Genomic DNA, 21,284 nt, shown 5'->3' with positions numbered 1-21,284 from the left:
ACATTGAGCTACCTTTCACCCTTTCACTGACGTATTACCTTTCAGTGGATAAGTTCAGCAGCCAACAAGCTAATTTCTAGCTTTTCCTAAATTAAATTTTGAAAAATATCATAGCCATGTACTATTCAAACTGTAACCAAAGACCTTTACACCAATGTTTAGTTTTTATAATTAAAATCTATGCAAAATCTCATCAGAATGACATCAGCTGGTATATTTGGTTAACGATAAATGGTCGATAGAGTACCGAAAAGGTAATTTACAAAATAGTAATAAATGAAAAGGCATTTCTGGCTTTTATTCTTTCTAATCATCAATCTTCTCCCACTGTATCCAAATAAATTTCATGGCTGCTATTAACCACAAACATTGAGTTACCTTTCACTCTTTCACTGACGTATTACCTTTCAGTGGATAAGTTCAGCAGCCAACAAGCTAATTTCTAGCTATTCCTAAATTAATTTTTTAAAAAATCATAGCCATGTATTATTCAAACTATTACCAAAGACCTTTACACCAATGTTTAGTTTTTATAATTAAAATCTAAGCAAAATCTCATCAGAATGACATCAGTTGTTATATATGAATATCGATAAATGGTCGCTAGAGTACCGAAAAGGTAATTTACAAAATAGAAATAAATGAAAAGGCATTTCTGGCTTTTATTCTTTCTAATCATCAATCTTCTCCCTTCGTATCCAAACAAATTTCATGGCTACCATTAACCACAAACATTGAGCTACCTTTCACCCTTTCACTGACGTATTACCTTTCAGTGGATAAGTTCAGCAGCCAACAAGCTAATTTCTAGCTTTTCCTAAATTAAATTTTGAAAAATATCATAGCCAAGTGCTATTCAAACTGTAACCAAAGAACTTTACACCAATGTTTAGTTTTTATAATTAAAATCTATGCAAAATCTCATCAGAATGACATAAGTTGGTATATTAGGACAACGATAAATGGTCGCTGGAGTACCGAAGAGGTAATTTACAAAATAGAAATAAATGAAATGGCATTTCTGGCTTTTATTCTTTCTAATCATCAATCTTCTCCCATCGTATCCAAACAAATTTCATGGCTACCATTAACCACAAACGTTAAGCTACGTTTCACCCTTTCATTGACGTATTACCTTTCAGTGGATAAGTTCAGCAACCAACAAGCTAATTTCTAGCTATTCCTAAATTAAATTTAGAAAAAAATCATAGCCATGTGCTTTTTAAACTGTAACCAAAGACTTTTACACCAATGTTTAGTTTTTATAATTAAAATCTATGCAAAATCTCATCAGAATGACATCAGCTGGTATATTTGGATAACGATAAATGGTCGCTGGAGTACCGAAGAGGTAATTTACAAAATAGAAATAAATGAAAAGGCATTTCTGGCTTTTATTCTTTCTAATCATTAATCTTCTTCCATCGTATCCAAACAAATTTCATGGCTACTATTAACCACAAACATTGAGCTACGTTTCATCTTACCAATGACTTATTACCCTTTCAGTAAATAAGTTCAACAGCCAACAAGCTAATTTCTAGCTATTCCTAAATTAAAATTAGAAAAAATCCTAACCCTTATCCCTCAAAGGATCCGAATTAGAAATCAACAAATTAAAATGATATGTTTGTAATTCAATTCCTTTGTTTGTGCGTACAAATTATGAGAAGACTAAACAGTTCAGTGCGGTATCTCGGATGCACCGATGAATAAAGAATATTTAAATTAGAGTGTCGTCAATGTTTGCCGTTGGAAGAATTGTGTGAGTGTGAAATGGAAAAGTGTGGGTATATTTACAAGGTGTCCCGTCCCATCTCATCCTATATAATATTCTCTCATGTGAAATGCCGACAGGCTTTCAGGGCAACCGGTGCTCGACTTTAATCGGTTTACCTGTTAATCTGCGCCAATATGAAGAGGTCAATAGCACCTCACAATATACAATCTTCTTACATCGTGACTTTTTTAAAATGCCTCTATCAGTGGATTTTTAACGGTAAAACATTAAAAATGTACATTGGCACCGGTGAACGTGTATCGGTGTGGTTTCTTGAAATAAATAAATTCTGGCGAGGCTAAAGGCTTCAATGGGCAGTTAAAAAGGAATAAAACAGTGGCTTTTAGTCAGAAAACGCTTTTAATTATAATAATTGCAAACCCAGCACTAAGGTATTTCAAAATCGTTAAGACATAAAGATAACTTTATATATTTATGTTCGCGAGTCATTTTTCGTTTATTACTTAAAAAATGAAAGTTGAGGAGCAGCATACTTACACTTTTTACACTGCTCTTATTAAAATATGTAATAAGTGGGTTGGGTGTGCGAAACATAAATATTTTGCACGTATTTGGTTAAAGATAATCACAGTGAGTTCTGAATGGATTCACTAGAGAACTGGAGCAATTAATTGGAACATTCGTTATGAAAGAACCCGATGTTGGCATCACTGCCGGTGACAGTTTCCTATTTAGTCGACCGACAAGAAATTTCGCAGCTGCGATTAAGCAGGAATTATGCACTCATTTTGATTGACAGTTTGAAGACGTTGTAATTGCGAAAATCGTCTTAAGGACGTATAATACTACTTATTCTATATAGACGTTACAAGTTTGTTTTACTTTTTGTAACCGGCAAAAAACTCTTCGACAACAGCACTTTCGCTGATTCAAAATATTTGTCGCGTACTATAATTATTATTATATTATAACCTTACAATTTACGGGGAACAGATTGCCTTATAAAAAATGTATTTATAGAAGTTCAATTTTAGATCCTATTTAATGATGTAACAAATAGGCATTCTAAAATATCTAAAGAGTTTGGTTGTTTTGGGCTGTCAATCACGTTTAATTAATGTTTTTTAAAACAAACTGTATTTTATACCTAACTAATCACTTTGGAATATTTAATGAATTCTGTGGTAGGTAAAATGACAGAAACCTAAATTGCACAACTGTTAGACTAACATATGCAAGACGTGACTCATTAAAGACAATACCATATTATGTATAATAAATTTCCTGCTACCATCACTCTTCCAAAATATTATTGAATGAAGCTGAAGAATTTAAATCAAAAAGTTTTATATAAAAATGAAAGTAATAAATTACATTGTATTATATTTAATTAATTTATTTCTTTCAGTATGTTGAGGTAAGTAAAAAGAAGGATTTGTAATTCACATACAACATATAGAAATGTTTAAGACAAGGGGAGGAGTTATGCTTCCCAAACAATACCAGAAAGAGTCACAGATCATCTATGGGATAACAGAGATCTATATTCACAAATATGAATAATATTAATTATATAAATATTCAATGAATTTCTATCAAATTTTTTGTTTTGTTTTAAATCATGAATAAATTAAGAATAATTTAAAGTTTTCCTAGTTCACTACAAAAATGGCGAATGAGTCCAACAGCCACATGTCATGTCATTAATTAAATTAATGTTTACAATAAATAAATTCATTTTTATTTCTATCTTGCTTAAGGCGACCCCAACATAACGAAAACGATTTCAAAAGGTTCAATCAGTTTATGAACAAATGATATCCAATCTCTACTTCCTCAGTCCATGAAGTAGTATACCTGGCTCATCATCTCTTCAAATTTGAATAATTAAGTAAATTTTTTGTTAGTTAAGCTTATTAGGACTACTTAATTCAGTTTCCTGTCTAAATATGTTACGTGTATCAATCATATGCAAGTCAAATTAAATTCCTTTAACCTCCAATACTAGCTTGTGTTGGAGGAACTACTTTAACATACAAAGGGCGTATCCCACAGTTAGAAAAAGACGAAAATTGCATAAAAAACCTTCGTCCATTGCTGTAGTTGTACAGCAGTGTGTAGTTGTAAGTCGAATTATAAACGAACCATGCCTTGAACCAAACGTAGAAATATGCTTGCTCTTGGTGATAAAAATTGCACCAATTAGATTGCAGCTGCCAATCTGGGGAAAAAACGGTCGTTTATGGTTTTGCTAATTTTAGTTTTGGTTTTACCACGGATATGAGCAGAGAGTATCCGTTGGAGAGTTTGAAATGAACGATAATCATACAAGAAAACAAGATACTGGAAACATTATCAAAGTAACGAATTTTTGTATCACAAAATAGTGGTTTATTATGTAATATAATTTATAATAAGCCTGATATCAAGTTGGAAACCAATAATCTTGTACTTAGCCGCTGCAACGCCACTAATTACTCAGTGGTTTCATCAGAACGTAAACATAAACCCATCTGGTCCATTTCACGAATTTAGACCAGAAAACTTGAGCAAATATACATTGGAGGTTTCTTAATAATCTATTTTTTTATAAAATGCACCATTTTTAATTAATTTGCCCATTGGTGAAGCCTTCGGAATTAAATTTAGAGATACCAATTTTAGGGTACCTTAACCATAGACAACTTCCTGTTTTACATAAGGTATTTTTGTAAGTATTTTTGACAAATTACAATGTTCTAGATGTGTACAAAGGAAATAACTCATAACAGTTCACACCAAACAACATTTTCGTGGAAATGATGTGGCAGACGAAACCCAATATTGAAGGTAGCTTTATCAAATAAATTTGACCCCTAATGTCATTCAAAATGCAACTTATTAATGAAACTACACAACGCATATTGTTACTTGTTGTAAAAATAGAGAAAATTAAGGGTTACAGTTTAACAAAACCACCCCTCAATTACACCCCTCACAGGAAATGCCTATTACTTGACTGCGTTTTGTTTTTAAACAATTTTTGTTGTTTCAACGGAGGATAATACATTATTAGTTTTCAAATTTGACCTAATAATTAAAGCATATTTTTAACGTGAACGGTAACTTTTCATAATAAGAGCATTATAAGTAACCAGTATAATTAAATGTCATTAGAAACGCAACAGGTATTAATTTAATAACTAAACCCATGAATTTTATCAAGACAATCTCAGAAATCATTTGGTAATATCCATCCAATTCTATATAATTTTCTTTAATACGAGATCATGTAAATCGCTCCGATAAAAGAACAAACACAAAGGAATGAATAAGCCCAATTTTAAGAATGTAATTGTTAAATTACTGAAACAAACGGCTAAGGTAAGGTGGTAAAATTATACGATAATTAAAATTACTTCACCTGGTTGCATATTTATATTATAATTATAAAACAATTTTGAATAAAAATTGCATAGTCACCTCAAGTTAATAACATTTCTTAAGCGTATGCAACTTGCCTATTCCTTTTATATTGTGATAATTATTAATTAATAAATACCGATGTCAGGCAACTCAAATGAAAATTTAATTTCAATTTAACAAAAATTTAATAATTGAAAATTGTGTGGCTACTGTGCACGTCAATCACATCTTGGCTTCGTACGAGTTTTCTGTTTGTGGAAATAAAACCAGGAATTTTAAAATACCAAGAAGTGAGTGGCTAAAATATGCCTCGCAAAATATGTACAAATATGTCAGTGTTGCAGTAATTAAGAAATGGCAACAAATGCCTAATTCAGATTAATGACTTAAGACAAATTGTAAATTTCAATAATTATTATTTAGCTAGTTAGAGATTTTTTAAAGACCTATTAAGCTGATGATATATCCTATGCTTAAAATGCCCTAAAATGAGTGCTGGTCATCACTCTTGAGGAGGGTGAAGAAATAATACACATTTTGGAATCTAAATCACTTCAAAATTAAATACTATGTTACTATGTAGTATATTATACAGATTGTCGTATATTTTTATCAAGGTATGTAAGTGTCAAATAATCAATAATCAATGTTCAATAATTTCTCAACTATCCCTACTCACAAAATAGATCAACTAAAACAAAGAATCTATTCGACATAGTGGAGAAATATTTAAAATAAAGATTTAATGTGTCCCATATTCGGTATGTTGAAATATTTGAAAAATGGCAATATATATCATTTCTTTATACTAATCATTGTATTTTGTAACATAAGGTAAATGTAACTCACGTATCGAAGGTTAACGTAGAATTATAATTTTGTGTGTTTATATCCTTAAACATTTCCATAATGTGGAATAATATATTCATTTTTATTTTTAATAAAGTTTTTGGGTAAATTGCACATCCTAACATTTATAGAATTATTTTATTTATTGTATGTATTGCAATTAAAATAGCAGCTAGAATATTTTAAATAGTTTCGGTATTACATACATACCCCATAATGTTTTTTTTTTAGACATTATTGAACACAACACCTTAAAATTAATAATTTTTGTGCCAAAACACAGTTACTGCATTAAATATTTTGTATATTATCTCATTTTTTCGATACATTTTATCTCGATTTAGTTGTACTGATGTCAAAAATCGGAATTAAAGAAACATTTCTAGATTAATATCATACGTCATATTCCACGGAAAGTCCAGTCAGTCATCACATAAAACACTGTAATCGAATGAATGTTTAAAGTACTGTTGTTTGGTAATTTGGTGATATTTTAAAATATTTATGTTATTAAATATGAACAGTTTTAATAAATGAAACGTTTCGAAAAGTATACAAAATGAATTAATTTTTATTAAATATTTTATCAATATAATTTATTTGATAATAGGAATAGCACATTTAAGAATAAAAAATACAAAATCATATTTTTCACATTCACGAAACTAAGAATATCATGAGGATAAATATGATAAACACTCAAAAAGGTGGCAAATATTTTATTTAACAAATTAAAACGCCTGCGATATGTCTCTTAGAAGGCTTATAAGACTACATCAAATATTTTTATTATCTCCACATCTTTCGTTATTAATCTTAATATAATTAAAATTCATAGATTTTATGTTAGGGTCACAGCCTAACGAACTTTTTACAACTTAAAAACTAATGTAACTATTTTACAAGAACTAAGAAAGATCCTTGTAATAAAAACGTTCAACATTTTGAAACTTTTGATAAAAAGTTTGTCATTCACAGCGTTTTTAAACAATTAAATTAAAGATTAAACAGCCAATCCCTAAAATGGCTCAAAATTGCAGACAAGAGTGCAGATAATGACTGGGCTTTCCACAAAATAACGAATTACGTCGCTTGACACATAAAAAATGTAAAAAATAATTTAAACAGAGTCGATCGAATGAAATTGTATATCTATTCATTCACCAGACCACCGTGTTCAATTTGAGCACACCAACTTTATTCGAATTAAATTAATGTGTCATATACGAACATTCGAGTGTTGCCTTTAATCCACCTCGTCGGGTATTGGCTTTTTACTGCTGCAGACGAGTGTTTTAATTTCAATCTAGTTTGTTGACTTTACTAGCAATCAATTAATAAATTGTATTTATTTTTACATTTATAATTTCTATTATTAAAATTAAATAAATCACGATTTAAATCGTTTTATGACAAATGTTATCAAAACCGTTTGACTTCTGTTTATTTTAGACTCGATTGTAAATCATCAGTTTATTTAAAACGTTAAGGGTCAAAAGTATCTGTCTATCGGAGATAATTTTTTATGGGTCACGTTGTAAATAATGCACGGACACCCTGTCTCATGTTCTCATCTATTGATAAAATGTTTTTAGTTTTTTGTAGATATAACTTTATTTATTGTATATAAGATTCATATGAATTAACAAATCGATTGTTTCAACGTATAGCAAAGTCTTTTAGTAGAAATATATAAGAAAAACTAAGACAAATAGAAATCACAATGAAATCTAATTAGATTTTGAAATATGAACTATGTAAAGGGTATTTAAAACTTGATACACAGTCCATATCCCACCTATATCATTTATATGAAAATACAGTTTGATTAAAAATGATTAACTGAAAATGTTCCGTCCATTTACACATTGGCAAGACTAAACAAAATCAATTAAAAGCAACCATCATGAATTTGCCATTGCCATTTTGTGTATTTAGAATGTTACTAATAAAGATTTAAATATAATATAAATATATTAATCTACGGTCCTGCTAAAAGCATATTTATACCACATATATATAAAATAAAATAATTTTAAAACTATAAAACATTAAAAACGTTGTTGAAACACAAATACATAAAATAATTAATAATAAGGAACGCATTAAAATGGTTTAAATATAAACAAATTAAATTGTATAAATAAAATATAAATCCAATAAGCCCTTTTACGTAGTTCAACTAAATTTTTCTTTTATTATTGTATGTATTGTTTAATGTATTTATGTATTTATACAATAAATTGTAATTATTTGTGTACTGAGAAGAACTACGACATAATTAATGTATACTTCAATACTTTTTTTAAAAAATAAATTTCAGAATCTAATTTAAATTAAAAATTCATTTTAACAAACAAAGTAATTCAAAAATTGTATTATATTTTATTAGATTTTGGTCTAATACATGATTATTTAGTAATTACGTGTTATTTATACTTTTATACGTTTATAAAAAATACATATTAAAACAGATATATCTATCATTCAACTGGAATTTATAATACATAAAGATTACATTGAATTAAAATTACATTTAGAGATTGAATTTAATTAGTATGTAACTAAACTGATCTAACCTGTCTATAATGCGAATGGATTATATTTGAAACTTACAATTAAAAAAATATATACTTCTTTATATAAAAAATAATATATAACTGATAGATTTTATCATTTATGTTTTCAATTAAAAATAATTTATTATTAGGTATATTAAATAATGTAATATTGTAATTAATTAAAGATACAAAATTTAAAAAATATATGTATTAAAAAATATAAATGATTATATTTAAGCTAAATGTTTTATTTTATCCATCCATCCATATGAATATACACTCTAAATTATACATTTACTGAAAATGTTCCGCCCATTTACACAATAAAAAGGCAAAACTAAATCAATTAAAATCGACCATTATTTTTTTATTATTTTATTTATTATCATTTTAAATTGTTTTCTAAATTATGATAAATTTCATATTTTTATTATTTTATTTATTATCATTTTGAGTTGTGGGAGAGATTTAAATAATAATTTTAAGGTCCTAACAAAAACAAGTAATACTGAAATCTAATTACTGAAATTTATTAATGGTCTCAATATAAGACAGTGGGGACCATTTTTATTCTAAAGGAATCGGTTGGAAAACTGATAAATGAGGATTTGAAGTAATTTTGTTGTTAGAAAAATGAAAAAATAAATGCAATTAGACCTCCCACTTTAAATATTTAAATTTCCAAATTATGAATAAATAAAGTTTATACGATTTTCAATTAAAATTTTACTAGAAAATAATTTTTCAATTATTAATCAGATATGTGTGTACATTTCCATATTTTCAGGATTTCATATTCATTTAATTTGAAGTTAAAAATTCATTTATGAACATAACTCATATATAATAATTTAAAACTAAACATGAGATTGAAAATCATTGTAGGTAAAAAATAATTTAAAAATAATTCTAGATTTATATATTTAATTTTTTAGTATTCAGTTAGTATCACAATTAAGAATATTAGAAAATAGAACTTTCCAAAAATATTAAATAATGTATTTTTGATAGATTTTGAGATTTTTAATGTTGTCTTCTCATTTATAATTTGTTTAAAACTCAATAAATTTGTCTCAAGTTTTTGCAAATTAGTCTTTTTTAAATGTCAGTGACTCCCTCTAAGTTTTACATACATTTTACATTTATATGTTTATAAATATACATATTAAACAGAAATATCATTTATTCAACTGGAATATATAATTCATAAATATTACAATATCTATATAAGGATTAAATTTAAGTAGTATGTAACTAATTCCTTTAAATTATCACCAGTAATGCCACAATAAAAAGTAATACATTTTTCATATAAATAATATTTATTAATTTTTATTTACGTTACATTTACAACAGGAATAAAAAATAAATATGATATTTATTTAATTACTTTTCAGGTCCATCAAAAATAGGTGATGATGCAGATCAAAAACCACCAAAGATTTCCATATTTGTAAACATAACTGAAGTAAAATTTTTCAAGAAGTAGTTTGGGTAGTACTCCAATAGGATAAATTACAATTAATTACACTGGGTATATGTATACAACAATTGTATCGTAACAGCATTATTCTTAAAACAATTAAATCTGTAACCGTTAACAAAATGTGTAACAAAGTGTAGTCAGTGGGTACTACCCACCGTCGCAAAGTGGAATAACGCTCGCAGGATTACCTGAACGGAAACTTTCTTGTACATATGTTTCTTAAAATTTAACAGTTATGTGTCTTTTAGTTTTGAGATTATATTTTGTTTATTTGGCCAGGTATTTGTGAGGAAATGGCAAACCTTAAAATAGTACCAATAAAATTTGAACTTTCTTTGACCGGCATCATTAGCAAAATCAAACTAATTAAAGAAAAAAAAAGCAAAGGCTTAACGATTAGAATTAAATCATCGCCAAATAAACAAAAACAAAGAAATGCGCGCCAGCGGTGGTTGAAATGTTGCGGCGAAGTTCCCGCGCTTTCGTTCCAACTCCAGATTTACCGGCGAACGTCAACATATTGCGAATAAATTACGATTCTCACCCAATGCATCCCGGGCGTGTAAGAAGGCCTCTCTTCAAACACTCCCATCTGCAGTGACGGCAGGACCGCTGAGACGGAGTATCTTGACACGGTTATCCAGGGTCCGTCGGCTCACACCAAAAACATACAACAAAATTCACTCGCGGAATATTAACAAACAAGTATTTGGGCTTTATTCTTCGCTCCGACTTCTTAGAACACGACGGCGTCCGCGGGCATGCCGGCCGAGTGTCACCGCACCGTCAAAACACTGAGCGACGTCGGCGGACGGTTGTCACCGGTTCGTGAAGGAGTTGCGGTGAGTTGAGGGGTCGCGCGAAAGTAAAAGTCAAAAATTTCGGCCGACAAACAACGCAAATTGTCTGCACTCGAAGTGTAAATTCCACAGTTCAAAAGGTCTTTGGTGTTACATAACAACCGATGCACTTGAATGTAGAGCTATTCCGTAAACAAACGTGCAAAAAATACATGTAATGAGCAATTGGCAATAAAACCGTCGCGCATGTCACTAGATGTAGCTGACACTTGGCTACACACACATGGCAATATTAGATGTATAGCGTCCGCGCACTTCGGCGGTACACGGGCGGCTGTTGCCTTGGCGCATGTGAGGAGAACGAAACCGCGTGACTCCGCCCCGCGATAGAGAGGGGCCGTGGGGGACACCTAAAAGACGACTGGAAGGGCTTCACCTATCCTATCCGAATCTAGATAGTATTTGTTTATGTGCGGAATAGATAAATCGTTCTGGATTTGATGTGGTATTCACTTTTTTCTCATGGAGTTGCTTTCAATACAATCCTGAATATCGGTCTGTGCTTCTTTCTACATTCATCATATTTATTCATTAATCGACATTTTGTTATTTAAGTGTCGTGACATACAAACACAAACTGACGTATATCCATAGCCTACTAGGATCATTGTTACAAACTGTATTTTCATAGTTGCGCTTTCTGAACTTCAACAAAATTTGTTGAAATCTGCAAAATTTTTAAATACACTAATAACTTCTTTATTTAACTTATTTTTGCAAAAATTCCTGCTTAAATGTTGGAAATAATTTATGCAACTCCAAATGCAAATGTCCATAGCCTACTAAGATCATTGCTACAAACTGTATTTTTATATTGGCGATTTTTGTAAAATTCAACAAAATTTGTTGAAATCTGGAAGATTTTTAAATAAAGTAATAACTTTTTTATTTAACTTATTTTTACAAAAATTGATGCTTAAATGTTCGATATAATTTATGCAATCTTTTTTCTGAAAAAAAGTTTTTCAAAATTACAGTGGTAGAAAAAAGTATGGAATATTCCCAAAGATTGGATTTTTTATTTTGTTATTTAATTGTCGTGGCATACAAACAAAAACTGACTTAAATGTCCATGGCCGACTAATATCATTGCTACAAACAGTATTTTCATATTTGCTTGCGCTTTCTGGGCAATCAACAGAATTTGTTGAAATCTGGAAGATTTCTAAATAAAGTACTAACTTTTTTATTTAACTTATTTTTGCAAAAATTGATGCTTAAATGTTCGAGATAATTTATGCAACTTTTTTCTAAAAAAAGTTATTCAAAAATACAGTGGTGGAAAAAAGTATGGAATATTCTCAAAATTTGGATTTTTGTCCCTTGTGACTTTTCATATGGAATATTTTTTTATTTGCGATTAGTTGTATCTAAATTCTTAACATTTTCGGTCGGTTTCAACACTACTTTCCACTTTAATTTAAGAAAAGAGTAGTTGAACTTTGTGAAAGTAAATAAATTTTGTGTGAATGGTAGAACATTTGTGAGAAAGATGCCAACCACTGATACTTTACACCACGAAATATTGAAATATTTTAGTTATTGGTAATTTTTTGTGAATATTAATAAAATATTCCATACTTTTTTCCAGGCCAAATTGATATTGATTGATTTGTTCAGATTTGCAACAGATTTGGAAAAACATTATGTAACTTTTGTAACAAGTAAATAAATATTCCATATTTTTTTCTACCACTGTTTATTACTTTTGGCATATTAAGTTACTGGTAGCTAAGGCATTTCTAGTAAATTTTTAAATATTTAGTGTTGTCTTCTGTGAAAATGTTAATTATTAATAATTTGTTTAAAATTAATAAATATAAAATTAGTTTAAATACATAAATAAAATAAATTGTCGGTGACCTGACCCTGTAAGATTCATGCACACTAATATTAACTATCTCAAAATCTAACAGAATTATCATTATATCTTAGTTAGATAATTTAACATATTTCAAATTACATATTATTGATTGATTTGATTATCTGACAGATGTTTACAATATTCCTAACTGGTAAAATCAAACAAAATGGAACATCGTGTAAAGTAATATATCTAAATATTTATCCCAATTTATAATAAAATATCAATTCTGACAAAAAAATTCTAACTAATGATGACCAAAACCACTCTAAAGTCGTAAGATTTGTGTCAAAATAAAAGCTATATAAATATTAAATTTAAACATGATAAACATAAATAGCTAGACAATAAAGATTAATATTTTAAAATAATAATGATCTATTTTCTCTATTTAATTTATGAATTCTTATAAAAAAAACAATTTTCTAAAAAATGTAAAGCTTGTTACTAAAATGTTACTAAAATTTATGTGGTTTTAAATAATGTGACAATTGATGTTTATTATTTAGACGTTTCTAAATATAATACATTTTATTCTCTATAAAATTTAAATAAAATTTTTCTTAAAAATTGCTCTAAATCAGTTTTATTATGTAACCTACTTCTTAAATAATATAAAATAAAGATATGAACCATGTATATATTTGAATAAAATTATTTTCTAAATGATTAAAAAACTCCCTTTTAATTTTTTCTAATTTAAAGATTTTCCTGTTTTTACTTCTTAGTCTTGGTCTTTCTTCGAATCTTCTTGTTATAGAATATTTATTAATTAACGAAAATTAAAAACACATCTGTAAATAAGAGTGTTTTATTATTACAATTTTTCCTTTATTTTGATTAATAATCCGATCACATGTATAGAAATATTTTATATCCATAAAACACTCTTTTTTTATCTAAAAATTTTCAAAGAATTTGAAGTTGTTATTGGTTAGCCTCTGTTTTCAAAATATTCCAAAATTAAAAAACTAATATCTAATTTCTGGTAGACAAAATCCAGTCTGTAGCGTGATATTTTTTTCAATTATCAAAGAATCTTAGGGGAACATTTTAAATCACTGTCCAACGGTAACAAATAAATATTTTCATAAAACCACAGTCACGAAAGCCTTTTTTAACCTTTACAATTACTTTCAAATAATAAGAATCCCAAAAACAACAAAAAATTGTTCACAACTTTTTATGTATTTTGTGCATTAGCTCAAATTAAATCAACATTTTAATTATTTAATTTTCAATTTAAAATATTATAATTCAGAATATTATCAATTATATTGCATTGAGAAAAGTGTGTGTCTGATTCTAATAAGCATTTTCTTGAATACCTATCCAACAAAAAACTTCTTTCCATATTAATTAAATAGATAAAATTGTTCACCTTGGAAAAGAAAGAAATCTAGGAGTTAAAGCATATAATGTATTTTAAGGACATATTAACATCTAAGTTCTCATCATCTAGTTTTAAAAGCAGTAAACTTTTGATAATTTTCACATAATTTATCAACAATATATCCTTAAATTATATATTATTTTCATGTAATTTTTAGTCATCAACTTACAATTTTGAGAGTTGTTCTTTAATGTTCCATAAATGAAACAGAAAAATTATGAAAAAATATTCAAATGCATTGTAACTCACATTTAAAATCTTCAGAGCCTGACTTGCCTGCAACATTCATAAATTTATTTCAAACCTTTCTTTCTGGTCAAACTGAAGAAAGTGAATTTGGTAAACTTACCTTGCAAATCATTTTTAACTTGTTACAAAAAAAAAAAAGAAATTAATGAAAACCATTATAATATTATTCAAGAAGTTGTCCTCTACACGAGTATAATAAATATGCATTGGTTTTGATCTGCTTCTTGTTTAAAAGGTAAAAAATATAGAAAAGAGAACGAAAAAATACAGTTTTTCAATACTAATTTTTTTGGCGAAATTTCAGAATTGTTTGTATATTAATAGTATTTTATTTTATAAACAAATTAGACAAAATTAAAAAATGATTAAAAAAATAATAAACATAGCATTTTCTGAGATTTAATCTTGTTTCATTTGATGATTGTGGATCTATATATAAATTGATAGACTAATAGTCATTTAAGAATAAATATATAATTACAAGTATATAAATGTAGAAATATTAGTAATATTCTAAAAATAATTTATGGAAGTGTACATTAGATCTTAATCTGTTCTTGGTGTTCTCAAGTTGATGTTGGACTAAAACTTAAATGCTACGTCCTCTATTTCTATTTCTATCTATTTCTCTTTCATCTTGTTAATTAAAATATGGATTAGTATGTCGGTAATCTTAAATACCATACCAAGCGAAGACCAAATTTTTTTGATATTATTGTTCAATTTTTCCTTTCAAACTTAATAATTTTAATAATTCAATTTCACCCTTACATTTGTTGTAATTACTTGGGAATATAAAAAATGTAAGAAGACAGAAATATTAAATAACAAAGAGCCGATCATTTTTCAAAGAAAAAAAGGAAAAATAATATATTAATTTAAAACAAAGTAATGAAAATGTTAAGAACTTTTCCTGCTTAATATAGATTATTATGATAATGTGCCTAAAAAATAGTAAACGTTAATGAAATAACCAAGAAACACATGAATATCAAAGTGAATAAAAAGGAAAAACGGTCCAGTCATGAAGGCGGTATAGATAAAAGTCAATCTATATCTAGCAAAATAAAAAACAAAGAATCGAACGAACTAAAAAGCAATAATTACTGCCTCATATCTTGCAATTGAAATTTCTTGTTAGGACATTATACAAATCAGTTCGATGAAATATAGTGGATGCCAATATGAACTTCTTGAAAAACTGGTCAACGTAACTACTTTACTGGCGTCTTCACTTCCCATGCGACATCACCGTCTACATGTATTTATATTCGGATGTGGAAAGTAAATTATATTTTATATTCGCTCACGGATACCGATTTTAATCACATATACACACAATATCTACAAAGTTAATTTAATTAGTGGACATAATAAACTTCTCACATTAAGCCAATCATTTATGGTTGAGGCAATGATCATAATTTCCTCGCATTTTCAAGAGGACCCATTAAATTAAGCGATTCCGAAGAACATTGATAAATTTTACAGTCACTTGCGCACATTTCACATGAACAAAATGTAATGAATGGTATTAAGGAACAACCACCAATTTATTGGTATGCGGAGTGATCAGGTGACGAAAATTATTAATAAAATTGAAGATTATAAATGTAAGTGACGATTAATCGGGAATTGGTTGGGTAATAAATCTTAATGCGGTCCTGCATTATAAACCAAGCTTATTACCGTAGTGTGGAATATTATCTGACGGTATCTTAACAATCTGCTACTGGTTTGAGCTGGGCAAAAATATTCTGCTGTAGCTTTTCAAAACTCGATCACTTTGTTTACGTCAAAAACGGCATAGCAAACCACATTTCTATAAATTAGATACAGATAAGTTGCCTTTACATTTCAAATTAAAAAATCCTGTATATATTGGAATTCTTTGTATATGCTCTCAACTCACTTTTATTTATAATTAATAAATCTCTTTGAAAAAAACTCAAACTTGTCGAATAAATCATAGCTTCGGTTATACAAGAAAAGTAATATTATATAAATTATAGTTATTAGAGATGTCTACAAGTTTGTGATTTATTTTGCAAATACTTTATTTTATCCATTACAGTTAATTAATAAGTAATCGTTCGTGTTTAATAAGTTTAAATTAAACGTGTAACAGCATCTTTCAATTTAATATTTTAAAACACTTGAATATAATTATTTTACATTATTGATAAAACTTATTAAATCTTCTTTGTCAAAACAACAAATTTTGATTTATTAATCATATAGCAAATGGATGAACATTTTAAACCATTGTTTTGTACAATCTTATGATTTAGGAAAGAATATATTTTTTTATATTTTCCAAAATTTTCAAGCACAGAAAATAAACTCATTTTCAGCAATTTCTCATTTTGCTGAGTTGGAATATATTTCTCGTTGGAAAATAAAATCCTACTGCTCCGGTAGTACTTCGAGTCGGAATTTTCAAAATATTTTAAATTGGTTAAATATAATTTGGACTATTAAAATAATGTTGATTTGTTATTGTTTTTTAGGCAATATTATAAAAACTACTATATTTCTATTCTAGTAAAATTTTGCCTATAATTTTGGTTCATTTTCTAAGTATACAAGTCTATATTCCTTCAATCTTTCATATTTTCTAACTTTCAAATATTAGGAATCCAAAAAACCAAAAAAACAAAAAATTGTTCACAACTTTTTGTGTATTTTGTACATTAACTCAAATTATATATATTCCTTCAACTTTTTGAATTGGTTATAAACGTGAACCTCCATATTTTAGAAGACTGGAGGTTGGGACGGGCGAGACAAAACTTTAGATTAGTGTTTTGGATAGTTTTTATGTTGAAACACATTTATTAAGAGCATAATTTCCTTAATATATGAAAGCAAATTGTTGTTTAATACATCCCTGTACATAAATCAGTCTAAAAGAGTCTACTCAAGATGAATTGAAGCATCCCCAACATATAATTGAACCTCCACCATGTTTTACTGTGGGTATAACAAACTCTTTTGTAATTTTGCTCCTGTAGGATGTTTAACATAAGCAGAACCATTTTTTTGTCATAAATTAAATTTAGACTCTAAAACTACCTCTCCCCACTCTTCTGTGGTCCAGTGAATGGGATCGTAAGTAAGTCAAAATTGAACTTTAACATTTTTAGAAGAAATCAACCACTAACCATCATCTCTTTCAGGTTAGCTTTAATATCAATGGACGATAATATTGGATAAGTTTTTTGATCAACAAATTTCTTCACATTATTGATTGATTTGATTATCTGACAGATGTCTGAAATATTCCTAACTCGTAAAATCATTCGTAAGTAAGTAAAATTTGAATTTTCACATTTTTGGTAGAAACCAACCACTAACCATTTTCTCACAGCCCTTGATTAATTTCAGCAAGTTCTATTCCTTTCAGGTTAGCTTTAATTTCAGTTGACGAAAAGATTGGATAAGTTTTCGAACGACAAATTTTTTTCAAATTGGTTAAAAATAATGAAAAAGAGATAAATTGTAATGTATTTTTCCATAACCCTTTTATTTAATTTGAACTATTAAAATAATGTTAATTTGTTATTGTTGTATTCTATTAAAATGTTACTCATATATTTCTAAATTGGACTGGACATTTTTTATAGCAACTTTAATTGAACGTTGATATTTCCTATTTATTTTATAATTTTGGCCCATTTTTCGAGTATACAAGTCTTCTTGAATTGGTTATAAACGTGATCCTCCATATTTTCTATAGAATTAAAAGTCTGGAAATTGGAACGAACAAGACAAAACTTTGATGTTTTAGTTTCTTAACCAATCCATCAAAAGTTTGGATTAGTGTTTCGAATAGTTTTCATATTAAAACACATTTATTACGAGCGTAATTTATTCAATATGTGGAAGCAAACTGTTGTTTAATATTCCCCTGTACATAAATCAGACTAAAAGAGTCTACTTCAGATGAATTGAAACATCCCCATCGCATAATTGAACCTCCACCATGTTTTACTGTGGGTATAACAAACTTTTTGTGTAATTTTGGTCCTGTAGAATGTTTAACATAAGCAGAACCATTATTTCTATATAAATTAAATTTAGACTCGTCACTAAAAAAACTCCTGTCCATTGTTCTGTGATCCAGTGAATGTGATTGTAAATTTCACATTTTTAGTTAGAACCAATCAATAACTATCTTCTAACAGTCCATGAATTAATTTCAGCAAGTCCCATTTCTTTCAGGTTAGCTTTAATTTCTGTTGATGATAAAACTGAATAAGTTTATCGAACGACAAATTTTTTCGTAACTATTACTTGACTTGATTGTGAGTTGAATTATAATTTTGTACAGTTTTACTTCGACCAATGATTAAATAATTATAATAAGTAAAGACCTTTAGTAAGTAATTGATTTAAATTCACAGAGAGCAATGGAAAAACATAAATTAAAAAATTATTATAATTTAGTCCTCTGTATTTTTTTTAAAGAATTACATTAGATTGTCCAGTTACATAGTAAACACAACAATAACAGGAAAAATCTAATCTTATTTTGAGTAATCACACCAAATTCCTAATGAAATTTGAAAACACAGTGGACTCTTTAAAGTTTTAATTGTTTTTAATCACAAATAAGAAAAAGTCCTAGTAAATAAATTTACAAGATGATTTTAAAATTAGATAAAAACCATCACATGGTAATAAATGATTCACGTGAGTACCAGTAAACAACCGATGATAACATCAATGTGCGCCCTTATAAATCAGGAGTTCCGATAGCAAATGTAAGTTTGCTCGTGCGTTATTAAGATGTTCATCGGATACTTGAAAACTTAACCAAAAAGTTAAATTTATAGTATCTGATACCCCCTATAAAATGTGCCTGCGACTAAGATTTTTAAATAGAACAAAGAAAAATGCCCACTGTAGTTGCTATCAATAAAATTAATGGTATAAAAATCAATTACATAAAATTATAACTATGCATTTAATTAAGTTCCCAACACGGGTAATTCCACAACGTGACTTGGATGTAATTTTAAATAACCAAGCTAATTTTTTTAATCAACTAAAAGTATTATTAGGAGGCCAATTATTAGACACGACTTTGTCAGTGTTAAATGTGAAGTTGAAATTAATCGATGGTTTCACACAGTAGTTTACTCACTGTAAGCTTTGTAGAGTGCTTCATTAGGTATATTTAATTGTCATTGTGTAAATGAAATATTAATTTGTGTGAAAAAATAAATTGTGCTTCAATTAAAATAAATTGCTTTTAACATATTTTGTAGTAAAAAAATTTCTGAACATTCTCGTCTATTACAGTTTGAAATTTAAAATAAATTCTTATAATTAGGATAAACATTGAAATATATTATTTAATATTTTAGCATTAATGATGGATGAATATAAATATAAAATATGAAAATTTTAAAGTAATTAAGGAAACCTGAATTTAAAAATTAAACAAGTTCAATGGAAAAAAATATTTATAATTTAGTTTAGTTTAGCTAAAATTAATAATTTATTTTTTTTAATTATTAATAAGGAATAAGATAATGTGTAAAAGCTGTGTATTTACACTTTATTTAGTTTTGTACACATCTTTTATAAATATATAGTACCTAGTAGTAATTAAGAACAGATGAACATGCAAATGTAAGCATATGAAAAATGTCCCCTATACTGGAGAGTTGTATGCATTAATTTGTGGATGATAATACTACTTAACATGTTTTAATAAACGTGAGGGAATAAATAAATATTTTTATTGTATATGTAAATAGGTACGTAAAGTTTTCTTGCATTTCCAGAGTCAATTAATATTTGTCGAAGTATAGAATATTAAAGACAATTTATTATTAAAATAATTATTATAACAAACAAAACAAATCTGACAAATAATGGAATAGAAGGGTGTCGACTGTTTGGCATTGAAATTAGATGTTTTGTTCCCATTTAACGGCTTGTAAACAATTCGACGTCAACTGCAAATGTCCGAAGTGGTCAGTTGTCAGCCAAATCCCCCAAAACACACAATCAGTCGCTAATCTCTTTTGCCGGACATTGAATATCCCTAAACGGTCAGTTAGGGGGGCAGGTGAGGAACCGATTCTTGTGCAGTTAACCCGGCTACGCACACACGCCACCTAATCCATAACTGATAAATAAGTAGGCTTTACTTAAGGCCGACTGTTACCATCAACAGCTACCGTCTCCGTAATTACCGTCACTAATCGTCGGCATCAATGGACCAAACATGAAAGTTATCAATGGTCGTTTAAGTGACCGCCGAGTTAAACATAATGATGTATTTTTATTTAGATGAACATCCTCGACTGATGGAGCTTCTTATTATATTAAAAATGCGTTTTCACTTAATGAGTGAATGCCGGAGGATTTTTGCGTCGGACAACACGACTGACCGGTCCGCTGAAATACCTTAATTTTAATTGTTTTTACGTGTAGAAAAATGGGCAATGATTAGTGAAGATTTTTAAAGCGGATTCTGTGCCAACTAATTGAAGAATAAATAAAATTGAGAACGCTACGACTCTGAATATGCATTATGTTATAAAATTGTTATTATTCTGACAGCATACCAGAGGTATGCCACCACGACCTATTGTTTCACAAGGCAAACGTCGGTAGGCGTTGCAACTGTCAATATTCAGCCACCGTTGATTGACACCTTGTACGTGGAAAATGAATGGCTAAGCAACATCAGGCACTCGGCAGCTTTAAATACCAGTAGTCGCCAGTTCCCACATCTATGTTCAATAAAATATTATATCGTTCATTCAACGAATATTTTAATTTATATCCTTTGCTACATTAAATTATTACCAACATTATGTCCGAGCTTCATGTGTAATTAATACAGAAACGTGCAAC

At 28.3% G+C, this 21,284-nt stretch overlaps 1 protein-coding gene across 4 annotated transcripts in view; it reads right to left on the bottom strand.

Annotated features, from left to right (window-relative positions):
• Positions 1-11,157, bottom strand: part of LOC109603894 (protein apterous) — a 128,090-nt gene extending 116,933 nt beyond the window's left edge. For all 4 annotated transcript variants that reach the window (XM_049963502.1, XM_049963503.1, XM_049963504.1 and 1 more), the window contains exon 1: positions 10,587-11,157. In XM_049963502.1, coding sequence (XP_049819459.1) covers positions 10,587-10,634 — 48 coding nt within the window. In that variant the 5' untranslated portion in view covers positions 10,635-11,157. The remainder of the gene's footprint in view (positions 1-10,586) is intronic.
• Positions 11,158-21,284: the final 10,127 nt, after the last annotated feature.

Source organism: Aethina tumida, chromosome 2 (assembly GCF_024364675.1).
Source record: "Aethina tumida isolate Nest 87 chromosome 2, icAetTumi1.1, whole genome shotgun sequence".
Lineage (NCBI taxonomy): Eukaryota > Metazoa > Arthropoda > Insecta > Coleoptera > Nitidulidae > Aethina > Aethina tumida.
This window is presented reverse-complemented; position numbering and strand designations above follow the sequence as displayed.